At 27.1% G+C, this 12,907-nt stretch overlaps 1 protein-coding gene across 1 annotated transcript; it reads right to left on the minus strand.

Moving 5' to 3' along the window:
- Window positions 1–1,870: 1,870 nt before the first annotated feature.
- On the minus strand, window positions 1,871–8,690 carry LOC142238294 (solute carrier family 22 member 3-like). The gene is made up of 6 exons (XM_075309904.1): window positions 8,097–8,690; window positions 7,869–8,023; window positions 7,322–7,490; window positions 6,943–7,259; window positions 2,573–2,707; window positions 1,871–2,498 (listed from the first exon to the last, which is right to left on the minus strand). The coding sequence occupies exons 1-6, from the start codon at window positions 8,648–8,650 to the stop codon at window positions 1,942–1,944; spliced, it is 1,887 nt and encodes a 628-aa protein (XP_075166019.1). The 5' UTR covers window positions 8,651–8,690; the 3' UTR covers window positions 1,871–1,941.
- Between the last annotated feature and the right edge of the window lie 4,217 nt (window positions 8,691–12,907).

The raw sequence follows: 12,907 nt of genomic DNA on the forward strand, positions 1-12,907 counted from the left end.
AAACTATCATTTATTACACCTATACGGTGCAAGTGAGCCCTGAGGTCCAAGTGTCCCGTGATGATTCCAATAGCCCTACTGATCGTACTCCTACTCTCCTTCAGTAGTTCTTTTGTTTTATTTTCATTGGGATCTCCCCATATGATCTTCGTGGTCCTTCCGACTATTTCACTGTTCCACAGCTCTACATATGCTCGCTTCGCCCACACTTTTAACTCGGACCGGGTAGCCCCAAAGGGCTTGGGGTTATCCAAGTTTACTTCCTCAGCTTCCCTGGCTTTTATCGCTAGGTCATTCACATGCTCGTTTCCATCCACCCCACAGTGAGCAGGTACCCAGATGATTCTAATGGAGCCATACGCGGAGTAGGAATGGCTCCATTAGAATCAAATTTTCTATAAAAATAAAAATCTTAAAAAAAAATTCTATAGAAATAAAATTTTGACAAAATTTTCAATAGAAAAAATGTTGCCATAATTTTCTATAGCAGTAAAAATTCGATACAATTTCCTATTGAAATAAAATTTTGACTAAATTTTCAAAAGAAATAAAATTTTTACAAAATTTTCTATAGAAATAAAATTTCTACAAAATTTTCTATAGAAATAAAATTTTGAAAAAAAATTGATAGAAATAAAATTTTGACAAAAATATCTATAGAAATAAAATTTTAACAACAATTTCTATAGAAACAAACATTTTAACAAAAATTTCTATAGAATTAAAATTTTGACAAAATTGTCTATGGAAATAAAATTTTGACAAAATTTTCAATAGAAATAAAATTTTGTCAATATTTTTTATAGAAATAAAATTTTGACAAAATTTTCTATCGAAATAAAATTTTCTATTGATATAAAATTTTAACAAAATTTTCTATAGAAATAAAATTTTGAAAAAAATTTCTGTGGAAATAAAATTTTGCCAAATTTTTCTATAGAAATAAAATTTTAATAAACCTTTCTATAGAAATAAAATTTTGACAAAAATGTATATAGAAATAAAATTTTGATATCATTTTCTCTATAAATAGAATTGTGACAAATTTTGCTATAGAAATAAAATTGTGACAAAATTTTCTATTGAAATAAAATTTTTATAAAATTGTCTATAGAAATAAAATTTTGAGCAATTTCCTATAGAAATAAAATTTTGAGAATTTTTTTATAAAAATAAAATTTTAAAGTCCACTTCTGTCTGTTTATTATGATTAAAATTTGATTTTCTCAATCTATGACACGAAAATATGGAATTCACTTTTAACTTAAACACCACTAATGTTAAAAAAATAACTCTTCTTTATGGGAATAGTTTTAACGTATTTATTGTAGCTTATTTACAAACCATGCTTGGAAATAGCATGGTTACGAACCCCTAAAAAATCAACAATAACATGCCATAACACAACCACAGATGTCACTAGTATAGATGGAGATTATTCATACTCTCCGCTCTCCAACTCTGACCGAGTTGGAATTTGGAAATTAAACTAAATTTAAAAAAATCGAAAAAGGACAATTTTGCTTTGTAGTTTGAATCGAGATTTCGGACCGTCAAATAGCTGAGATTGTGGTTATAACAAAAGATCGGATGTGTCATATCTGCATAAAATTTTGGCCAGAAGAAAGCTGTCGTCACAATGGATTCCACGCTTGTTCTATCCAGACAACAACCAAATTTTTGAGAACTTTTCATAGGAGTGTTCAGCCCAACCTCAGGGACGGGAGAACAAGGAATAATGGAAACAGAAAAACGATTTTAACTTGACCATAAAATGTTAGACACCTATTCTGTATGTTGAAAAATAATTTGCCATGCTAAGTCCATACCGGACCACCCGCATATGGTTAATAAATTTGCTGTATTAATATTCAATGTTTTTTTTACTTACATTTATATTTTACTAAAAATAAAATGTTAACAAATAATTTCTAGGGCTTTTTACAAAAAATGTGAAAATCGTCTCTTTCTTGGTTTTACAATCTCCTCTTTCTTCTCGGTGTCTTCTGTATCTGTGAGATTTCCTGCCATTTCCCAAAATTGTTCAAGACTTATAGAAAATGAAGGATTTTCACAACCTCCATCCGTTGAGCTATCTTCTAGACCACTATGCTCATCGACAGAACTAAGTTTCCTTAAAAGAATTGTTGAAGATTTTCGTCGGTAGGTATTCGGTGTGGGTACTCGCAGAACTTTAGGTTGCTCATCATTACAAAAATGTATATTAAGGAAGCACATTAAGGCGCCACTACTCACAGCCATTGTGGCAAATATGGTAATGGGCAATAGATGATTTACTCGCATAAATACAAGGATAAATGGACCCAAAATTAACCAGAAACGACTGAAGGTTCCTATTGAAGCCATTAGTAAAGGTCTTTTATCAGCAGTGACCAATTCTCCCGAACAGGTTGTCAATATGACCAATGAAGCAGAATTCACCAATTTAAGGAATAGCCAAAATATCATTTCATAGGCTCCTCTATGGGAATCTTTAACTGAAACAAAAGTGAATGTTTTATTGAGAAATTGTTTTTTTTTTAAAATAATTTTCCTATATCACATTACATACCTGTATCGGGTATAAACCATACGAAATAGGTTATAAGACCAGCAAATATCATTAAATATCCTGACCATAGCCATCTGTGTCTGGTATAGAGAATGAGATATAGACCCAAAAATATACCCAACATTTCGGCAAATCCTAGAAAATTATCAAATATTACTTTACCATCGATTAAATTTAACACACATACGAAGGTTGCTATTTATTTCATGTCATCTTTCCATCAGTGAAACACCACGATAATTGAAGACAATTTTACCACAAATCTACCAAATAAAACATTCCAAATTTTATCTATATTTTTTATTTCTATAGAAAATTTTGCCCAAATTTTATTTCTATAGAAAACTTTGTCAAAATTTTCCATAGAAATTAAATTTTGCAAAAGTTTTCTATAGAAATAAAATTTGGACAATGTTTTCTAAGTTTTCTAATTTTTCCAAAATTTTATTTGTATAGAAATTTTTGTCAAAATTTTATATGTATAGAAATTTTTGTCAAAATTTTATTTCTATAGAAAATTTTTTCAAAATTTTATTTCTGTACAAAATTTTCTCAAAAATTTTATTTCTATAGAAAAATTTGTCAAAATTTTATTTCTATAGAAAAATTTCTCCAATTTTTTTTCTATAGAAAATTTTCTCAAAAATTTTATTTCTATAGAAAAATTTGTCAAAATTTTATTTCTATAGAAAATTTTCTCCATTTTTTTTTTATAGAAAATTTTTGCAAAAATTTATTTCTATAGAAAATTTTGTCAACATTTTATTTCTATAGAAAATTTTGTCAAAATTTTATTTCTATAGCAAATTTTGTCAAAATTTTATTTCTTTAGAAAATTTTGTCAAAATTTTATTTGTAAAGAAAGTTTTGTCAAAATTGTATTTCTAAAGTCACATTTTCTCAAAAGTTTATTTCTATAAAAATTTTTATCAAAATTTTATTTCTATTGAAAATTTTGTCAAAATTTTATGTCTGTAGAAAATTTTTGCAAAAATTTTATTTCAATAGAAAATTTTGTCAAAATTTTATTTCTATAGAAAGTTTTGTCAAAATTTTATTTCTATAGAAAATGTTCTCCAATTTTTTTTTTCAAAATTTTTGCAAAATTTTATTTCTATAGAAAATTTTGTCAAAATTTTTTTTCTATAGAAAATTGGTCAAAATTTTATTTCTATAGCAAATTTTGTCAAAATTTGATTTATGTTTAGTTTTTTATTGTTGGTTTGTATTTGTATTTGTTGGTTTGATCTCAGCTTTAAAACCATTGTGTTGACTAAACTACAAGAAGAGCTTAATCAACAGAGGAAAAGAATGTTTGTCAAATTTATTTGGGCAAAGCCCTATAGACTGCAAGATGGTTGGATGGGCGCACGTTTCGGAATTACCACATTCCTCATCAGCATCCTCTACTTGCAGCAAAACTATCAACCAATTATCAGAATAAATTCAGGCAGTTCACTAAACCCAAAGTGAATCACACTTGAACCCTTCGAAAATAGGTTTATGATAGACGGATTATGCAGAAATAAATTCATACAAACATCTCTCTTTTCCTTTGCCACCATCAAATCATCGATTTGAGTGCAGTTGGCTGGGTTTATTTTGAGCGTGCTTCCTCTTACTTCATTTGTAAAAATTTTATTTCTATAGAAAAATTTGTCAAAATTTTATTTCTATATTCGTTGTCTTATAAATATCTTTCTCTTTCTCGTCATTCATGCTAGAAATAATCTACCAAAATTTGAAGAAAATTTGAACACTGATCTACCAAATTGAAAAATCCCAAATTTTGTTTCTATAACAAATTTTGTCAACATTTTATTTCCGTAGAAAAATTGTTTAAAATTTTATTTCTATAGAAAATTTTTGTAAAATTTTATTTCTATAGAAAAATTTGTCAAAATTTTATTTCCATAGAAAAATTTGTCAAAATTTTATTTCTATAGAAAATTTTGTTTGTATAGAAATTTTTGTCAAAGTTTTGTTTGTTTAGAAATTTTTGTCAAAATTTTATTTTTATAAAAATTTTATTCCTATAGAAAATTTGGTCAAAATTTTATTTCTATAGAAAAGTTAGTCAAAATTTTATTTCTATAGAAAATTTTTTTCCAAATTTTTTCTATAGAAAATTTTTGCAAAATTTTATTTCTGTAGAAAATTTGGTCAACATTTTATTTCTATAGAAAATTTGGTCAAAATTTTATGTCTATAGAAAATTTGGTCAAAATTTTATTTCTATAGAAAATTTGGTCAAAATTTTATTTCTATCGAAAATTTGGTCAAAATTTTATTTCTATAGAAAAGTTGGTCAAAATTTTATTCCTATAGAAAATTTTGTCAAAATGTTATTTCTATAGAAAATTTTGTCAAAATTTTATTTCTATAGAAAATTTGATCAAAATTTTATTTCTATAGAAAATTTGGTCAAAATTTTATTTCAATAGAAAATTTAGTCAAAATTTTATTTCAATAGAAAATTTAGTCAAAATTGTATTACTATATAAAAAATTGTCAAAATGTTAATTCTATAGAAACATTAGTCAAAAATTTATTTCTATAAAAAAATTGTCAAAATGTTATTTTGTCAATTTTTGTCAAAATTTTATTTCTATATTCGTTGTCTTAGAAATATCTTTCTCCTTCTCGTCATTCATGCTACAAATAATCTACAAAATTTTGAAGAAAATTTGAACACAGATCTACCAAATTAAAAAATCCCAAATTTTGTAAAAATTTTGTTTCTATAGAAAATTTTCTCAAAATTTTATTTTTATAGAAAAGTTGGTCAAAATTTTATTTCAATAAAAAATTTTCTCCAAATTTTTTTCTATAGAATATTTTTGCAAAATTTTACTTCTATAGAAAATTGGTCAAAATTTTATTTCTATAGAAAATTTTGTCGAAATTTTATTTCTATAAAAAAAAAAATTTTTCAATGTTTTATTTTTATAAAAAAAATTGTTAACATTTTATTTTTATAGAAAAATTTGAAAAAAATTTATTTCTATATTCGTTGTCTCAGAAGTATATTTCTCATTCTCGTCATTTATGCTTAAAATAATCTAACAAAATTGGAAGAAAATTTTAACACAGATCTACCAAATTAAAAAATCCCAAATTTTGTCAAAATGTTATTTCTGTAGAAAATTTTGTCAAAATTTCGTTTCTATAGAAAATTTTTGCAAAATTTTATTTCTATGGAAAATTTTTGCAAAATTTTATCTCTATAGAAAATTTTGTCAAAATTTAAATTCTATAAAAAATGTTGTCAAAATTTTATTTCAATAACAAATTTTGTCAACATGGTATTTCTATAGAAAAATTTTATTTCTATAGAAAATTTTGTCAAAATTTTATTTCTATAACAAATTTAGTCAACATTTTATTTCTATAGAAAAAAATATGTCTATAGAAACATTTGTCAACATTTGAGTTATATAGAAAATTTTCAAAATTTTCTTTCTATAGAAAATTTTGTCAACATTTTATTTATATGGAAAATTTTGTCATAGTTTTATTTCTATAGAAAATTTTTGCATAATTTTATTTTTATAGAAAATTTTGTTAAAATTTAAATTCCGTAGACATTTTGGTCAAAATTTTATTTCTATAATAAATTTTGTCAACAGTTTATTTCTATAGAAAAATTTGTCAACATTTTATTTCTATAAAAAAAAAAAATTATGTCTATGTTTTGTCAAAATTTTATATCTATAGAAAATTTTGTCAAGATTTTATTTATATGGAAAATGTTGTCATAATTTTATTTCTATAGAAAATTTTTGCAAAATTTTAATTTAAAAAAAAAATTGTTAAAATTTAAATTCTATAGAAAATTTTGTCAAAATTTTATTTCTATAGAAAAAAAAATTATGCCTATTGAAACTTTTGTTAACATTTTAGTTATATAGAAAATTTTATTTCTATAGAAAATTTTGTCAATTTTTTTCTATGGAAAAGTTTCTAAATTTTATTTCTATATAAAAAATAAAAAAAAAAAATAAAAATTTTATTTCTATAAAAAATTTTGTCAAAATTTTATTTCAATAGAAAATGTTGTTAAAATTTTATTTCTATTGGAAATGTTGTCAAAATTGTATTTCTATAGAAAATTTTTGCCAAATTTTATTTTTTATAGAAAATTTTTGCAAAATTTTCTTTTGTTTACAAACCAATTTTTTTGGGATTTTGTGCATGGGGTTTTGACAACATTGAGGTAACACCATAAAATGTTGTTCCATAGAATCAGGAAGAACCCTTTCGTGAGACAAATCAAATTGTAATTTTACGTAGATATGTCGTTTGTTACTTCAATAATCTGGGTACGAACTAGCAACTCTCTCGTATAAAAAAAAAAATCACCCACTTACCTAAACATGAAGTATTCACATGTAGTTTTCTAATATCCACAAATCGTATCATTACAACCATAACACTATAAATGACCACGGATACGGCCCATGCCCAATGTATTAAAATTATAAAGCTTCGAGGACTTTTTCCATCCCATAAAGACCAATAACGAGCTTTAGGTTTATTCTTCATCTCAATGGCCATTTGTTCCAAACGTTGCTCCAAATCCAAGGGTATTGTACGATTATTAAAAGCAGCTGATTCTAATAAAACTTTTAAGGTGGCTTCAATACGATTATGTTGCAGTAACCAACGAGGACTATCCGATATCCATCTGTAAAAGTGAGAGAGAATAAATTAATTGAATTTTCTTTAGTGCTACTTGCAAAGGCTTACCTATGAAGAAATACCAGAAATATTAGCGAAGATGATATGGCCACATACAAATGACTCCAACTATCGAAAAATATCGAAATGCCAGGAAGCAGAATAAGGCCAATCGATGAAAATAATTCGGAGAGTGTAATTGTTATTGTTCTCGCCTTGCCAGCAGTTATATCGGATACTGAAATAAATGCAAAGAGATGTCCGCATTTAGTTTTTATTGGCATAATACAAAATTTGTGAAAAATTATAGTGATGTACATATAAAAAAATATTCTGAAATAATCCATGACAATTTTCGGGTTATAAACAGAAAATAATTACTGTAGAACCTTTTAATAGGAAATACGTTAAAGATCCTTCACAATGATATTGCGATTTTTGTTTTGCTATTCGAAAATAAAAAACAGCTGGTGTCTCATTCGCACTGTGGATTCACTTCTGGTTTCAATTACACCTATTTCTGTTTTTGTTAACACAGTAGTCATTTCTTAGGTAAATATTTTGAATAAAAAAAAGTAAATATTGCAATTTCCAATTATGGCCATAGACGACTTACTTATCACTTGTCCAGAGATATACATGAAAGCACAAAATGCCGAGGTCAGACAACGATAGTAGACATGCAACATGAAAGTGTTGACCAATCCAGTCATATTGCCACAAACAATTTGACCCAACATCCCATATAGCATTAATCTCTTGGGGCTGACACTGTGTGGAAGATGGAGGGGGTTTCTCAATTACAAAAAAATTTAACCGGAAAAAAATCCTCGTGCCCTCTTACCTTTTTAAAATCTTCAAAGCCAATAGGCCTCCCACAAATGCTCCCAAAGCATGGAAAGATTGAGTTACCGATACCAAAAGTTGTCGCGAGCAAACCAAATCAAATTGCGTTATCAGAGATTTATATTCCGAGATATGTTCAAAATGATCACAAGGCATAATCTGCTGGGGGTTAAGATGACGTAAAGGTTTATCCAAAGGATTGCTATAGTTCGACAATGCCGACGTATTATGGATATAACATTGATCGATATGAAATTCACGATCGGTTTTCTGTTGATCCTCTTGAACCAAGGGAAACGATCTTTGTATCCACATTGTTGGATTAGAGTGATTCACTGCACTTGCCAACTTCTCCATTTCTGCTGATGGTTTACAATAGTAATCGGTTTTTTGTGGTACAGGAGCTGTATAGATAACGCAGGCCATAAACCATGAGGTGGGTATCTTACACAGAAACACTAAAATGATGGTACGTAATTGCCAACGGCCAAAATCTCCTGTGACCATATGAACAATATCGCCACCATTTTGTTGCTGGCTTCTATGAGGCATATTTCGGTTTGTATCGATCGATCTGATGAAGACGACTATTCCAAATGACTGTTAATTCACAACTGTCATTTGGAGGGATTTTTTTTTGTGGAAAAATTATTGAGATATTTAGAGTAGTTATCGTTATTCACATCATCGGTTATTGATCCAAAATATTACTTTGTAATTTGTGCTAATTAAATTAAATTATCTCGCAAAAATTATGAAATCTTCTCTATGACAGTGTTACTTTCCCACTATAGCTCATGGGAGAAATGTATCGTTGATTTAATTCTAATTTTGTTGCTTATTTGTCAATACCAGAGAGGTGTTAATTTCTGATCAATCAAAAATGAGAGCAAAATTCTCTAAGATCACATCGAAAACAAATGATTTTTTTTAGTAAATTATTTAGTTCATATAATGAAGAAATTCCATTGATATTTCCGACAAAGTACAGAGGGAAATAAACATTATACACCCAAAGAAAAAAATTATATAATTCTTATATTCTGAGAAAATTTCCTATAGAAATAAAATTTTGAAAAAAATTTTCTATAGAGAAAATTTTCTATAGAAGTACAATTTTGAGAAAATTTTCTATAGACATAACATTTAAAAAAAAATTTCTACAGAAATAAAATTTTGAGTAAATTTTCTATAGAAAAAAGTTTTGACAAAATTTTCTATAGAAATCAAATTTTGATTAAATTTTCTATAGAAGTAAAATTTTGACAAAATTTTCTATAGAGAAAATTTTCTATAGAAATAAAATTTTCTATAGACATAAAATTTTGAAAAAATTTTCTACAGAAATAAAATTTTGAGTAAATTTTCTATAGAAAAAAAGTTTTGACGAAATTTTCTATAGAAAAAAAAGTTTTGACAAAATTTTCTATGGAAATCAAATATTGATTAAATTTTCTATAGAAATAAAATGTTGACCAAATTTTCTACAGAAATAAAATTTTGACAAAATTTTCAATAGAACTAACATTTTGACAAAATTTTCAATAGGAATAAAATTTTGACAAAATTTTCAATAAAACTAATAAAGGGTGATTTGTTAAGAGCTTGATAACTTTTTTTTAAAAAAAAACGCATAAAATTTGCAAAATCTCATCGGTTCTTTATTTGAAACGTTAGATTGGTCCATGACATTTACTTTTTGAAGATAATTTCATTTAAATGTTGACCGCGGCTGCGTCTTAGGTGGTCCATTCGGAAAGTCCAATTTTGGGCAACTTTTTCGAGCATTTCGGCCGGAATAGCCCGAATTTCTTCGGAAATGTTGTCTTCCAAAGCTGGAATAGTTGCTGGCTTATTTCTGTAGACTTTAGACTTGACGTAGCCCCACAAAAAATAGTCTAAAGGCGTCAAATCGCATGATCTTGGTGGCCAACTTACCGGTCCATTTCTTGAGATTAATTGTTCTCCGAAGTTTTCCCTCAAAATGGCCATAGAATCGCGAGCTGTGTGGCATGTAGCGCCATCTTGTTGAAACCACATGTCAACCAAGTTCAGTTCTTCCATTTTTGGCAACAAAAAGTTTGTTAGCATCGAACGATAGCGATCGCCATTCACCGTAACGTTGCGTCCAACAGCATCTTTGAAAAAATACGGTCCAATGATTCCACCAGCGTACAAACCACACCAAACAGTGCATTTTTCGGGATGCATGGGCAGTTCTTGAACGGCTTCTGGTTGCTCTTCACTCCAAATGCGGCAATTTTGCTTATTTACGTAGCCATTCAACCAGAAATGAGCCTCATCGCTGAACAAAATTTGTCGATAAAAAAGCGGATTTTCTGCCAACTTTTCTAGGGCCCATTCACTGAAAATTCGACGTTGTGGCAGATGGTAAGTCTATTCATGATGAAATGTCAAAGCATACTGAGCATCTTTCTCTTTGACACCATATCTGAAATCCCACGTGATCTGTCAAATACTAATGCATGAAAATCCTAACCTCAAAAGAATCACCCTTTATTTTGATAAAAATTGACACATTTTCCTAAAGAAGTAAAATTTTGAGAACATTTTCTATAGAAATAAAATTTTGACAAATTTTTATATAGAAATAAAATTTTGAGAAAATTTTCTATAGAAATAAAATTTTGAATACATTTTCTGTAGAAATACAATATTGAAAAAAATAGAAATATAATTTTCACAAAAATTTTTATAGAAATAAAATTTTGACAAATTTCTATAGAAATAAAACTTTAAAAAAACTTTTCTATAGACATAACATTATTTTTGACAAAATTTTGTACAGAAATAAAATTTTGTATATAAATTTTATTTATGTTGGAAAATTTGGTAATGTTTTCAGTAGTAATAAAGTCTTGAAATAAAATTTTGGCAAAAATTTTCTATAGAAATAAAATTTTGACAAAATTTTTTATAGATTTTTCTAAGGAAATAAAATTTTGACAAAATTTTCTATAGAAATAAAAAATCAATAGAAATAAAATTTTGACAAAATTTTCAATAGAGAAAATTTTCTATAGAAGTACAATTTTGAGAAAATTTTCTACAGAAATAAAATTTTGAGTAAATTTTCTATAGAAAAAAAGTTTTGACAAAAATTTGACAAATTTTTTTATAGAAATAAAATTCTGAGACAATTTCCTATGGAAATAAAATCTTGAAAAAATTTTCTATAGAGAAAATTTTCTACAGAAGTAAAAAGTTCTATAGAAGTAAAGGGTGATTCTTTTGAGGTTAGGATTTTCATGCATTAGTATTTGACAGATCACGTGGGATTTCAGACATGGTGTCAAAGAGAAAGATGCTCAGTATGCTTTGACATTTCATCATGAATAGACTTACTAACGAGCCACAACGTCGAATTTTCAGTGAATGGGCCCTAGAAAAGTTGGCAAAAAATCCGCTTTTTTATCGACAAATTTTGTTCAGCGATGAGGCTCATTTCTGGTTGAATGGCTACGTAAATAAGCAAAATTGCCGCATTTGGAGTGAAGAGCAACCAGAAGCCGTTCAAGAACTGCCCATGCATCCCGAAAAATGCACTGTTTGGTGTGGTTTGTACGCTGGTGGAATCATTGGACCGTATTTTTTCAAAGATGCTGTTGGACGCAACGTTACGGTGAATGGCGATCGCTATCGTTCGATGCTAACAAACTTTTTGTTGCCAAAAATGGAAGAACTGAACTTGGTTGACATGTGGTTTCAACAAGATGGCGCTACATGCCACACAGCTCGCGATTCTATGGCCATTTTGAGGGAAAACTTCGGAGAACAATTCATCTCAAGAAATGGACCGGTAAGTTGGCCACCAAGATCATGCGATTTGACGCCTTTAGACTATTTTTTGTGGGGCTACGTCAAGTCTAAAGTCTACAGAAATAAGCCAGCAACTATTCCAGCTTTGGAAGACAACATTTCCGAAGAAATTCGGGCTATTCCGGCCGAAATGCTCGAAAAAGTTGCCCAAAATTGGACTTTCCGAATGGACCACCTAAGACGCAGCCGCGGTCAACATTTAAATGAAATTATCTTCAAAAAGTAAATGTCATGGACCAATCTAACGTTTCAAATAAAGAACCGATGAGATTTTGCAAATTTTATGCGTTTTTTTAAAAAAAAAAGTTATCAAGCTCTTAACAAATCACCCTTTACAATTTTGAGAAAATTTTCTATAGACATAACATTTTGAAAAATTTTCTACAGAAATCAAATTTTGATTAAATTTTCTATAGAAATAAAATGTTGACAAAATTTTCTATAGCTATAAATTTTGACAAAATTTTCAATAGAAATAAAATTTTGACAAAATTTAAAAAAAAATGAAATTTTGATAAAAATTGACACAGTTTTCTATAGAAGTAAAATTTTGAGAAAATTATTTATAGAAATGAAATTTTAACAAAGTTTTCTATAGAAATGAAATCTTCTATTGAAAATAAAATTTTGAATAAATTTTCTATAGAAATAAAATCTTGACAAATTTTTTTATAGAAATAAAATTTTGAGAATATTTTCTATAGATATAAAATTTTGAATAAATTTACTATAGAAATACAATTTTGAAAAAAACTAGAAATATAATTTTCACAAAAATTTTTATAGAAATAAAATTTTGACAAAATTTTCTATAGAAATAAAACTTTAAAAAACTTTTCTATAGACATAACATTATTTTTGACAAAATTTTGTATAGAAATAAAATTTTGAGAAAATTTTTTATATAAATTTTATTTATGTAGAAAAATTTGTTAAAGTTTTCAGTAGTAATAAAATTTTGAAATAAAA

This window comes from Haematobia irritans, chromosome 1 (genome assembly GCF_050003625.1).
Source record: "Haematobia irritans isolate KBUSLIRL chromosome 1, ASM5000362v1, whole genome shotgun sequence".
Taxonomy (NCBI): domain Eukaryota; kingdom Metazoa; phylum Arthropoda; class Insecta; order Diptera; family Muscidae; genus Haematobia; species Haematobia irritans.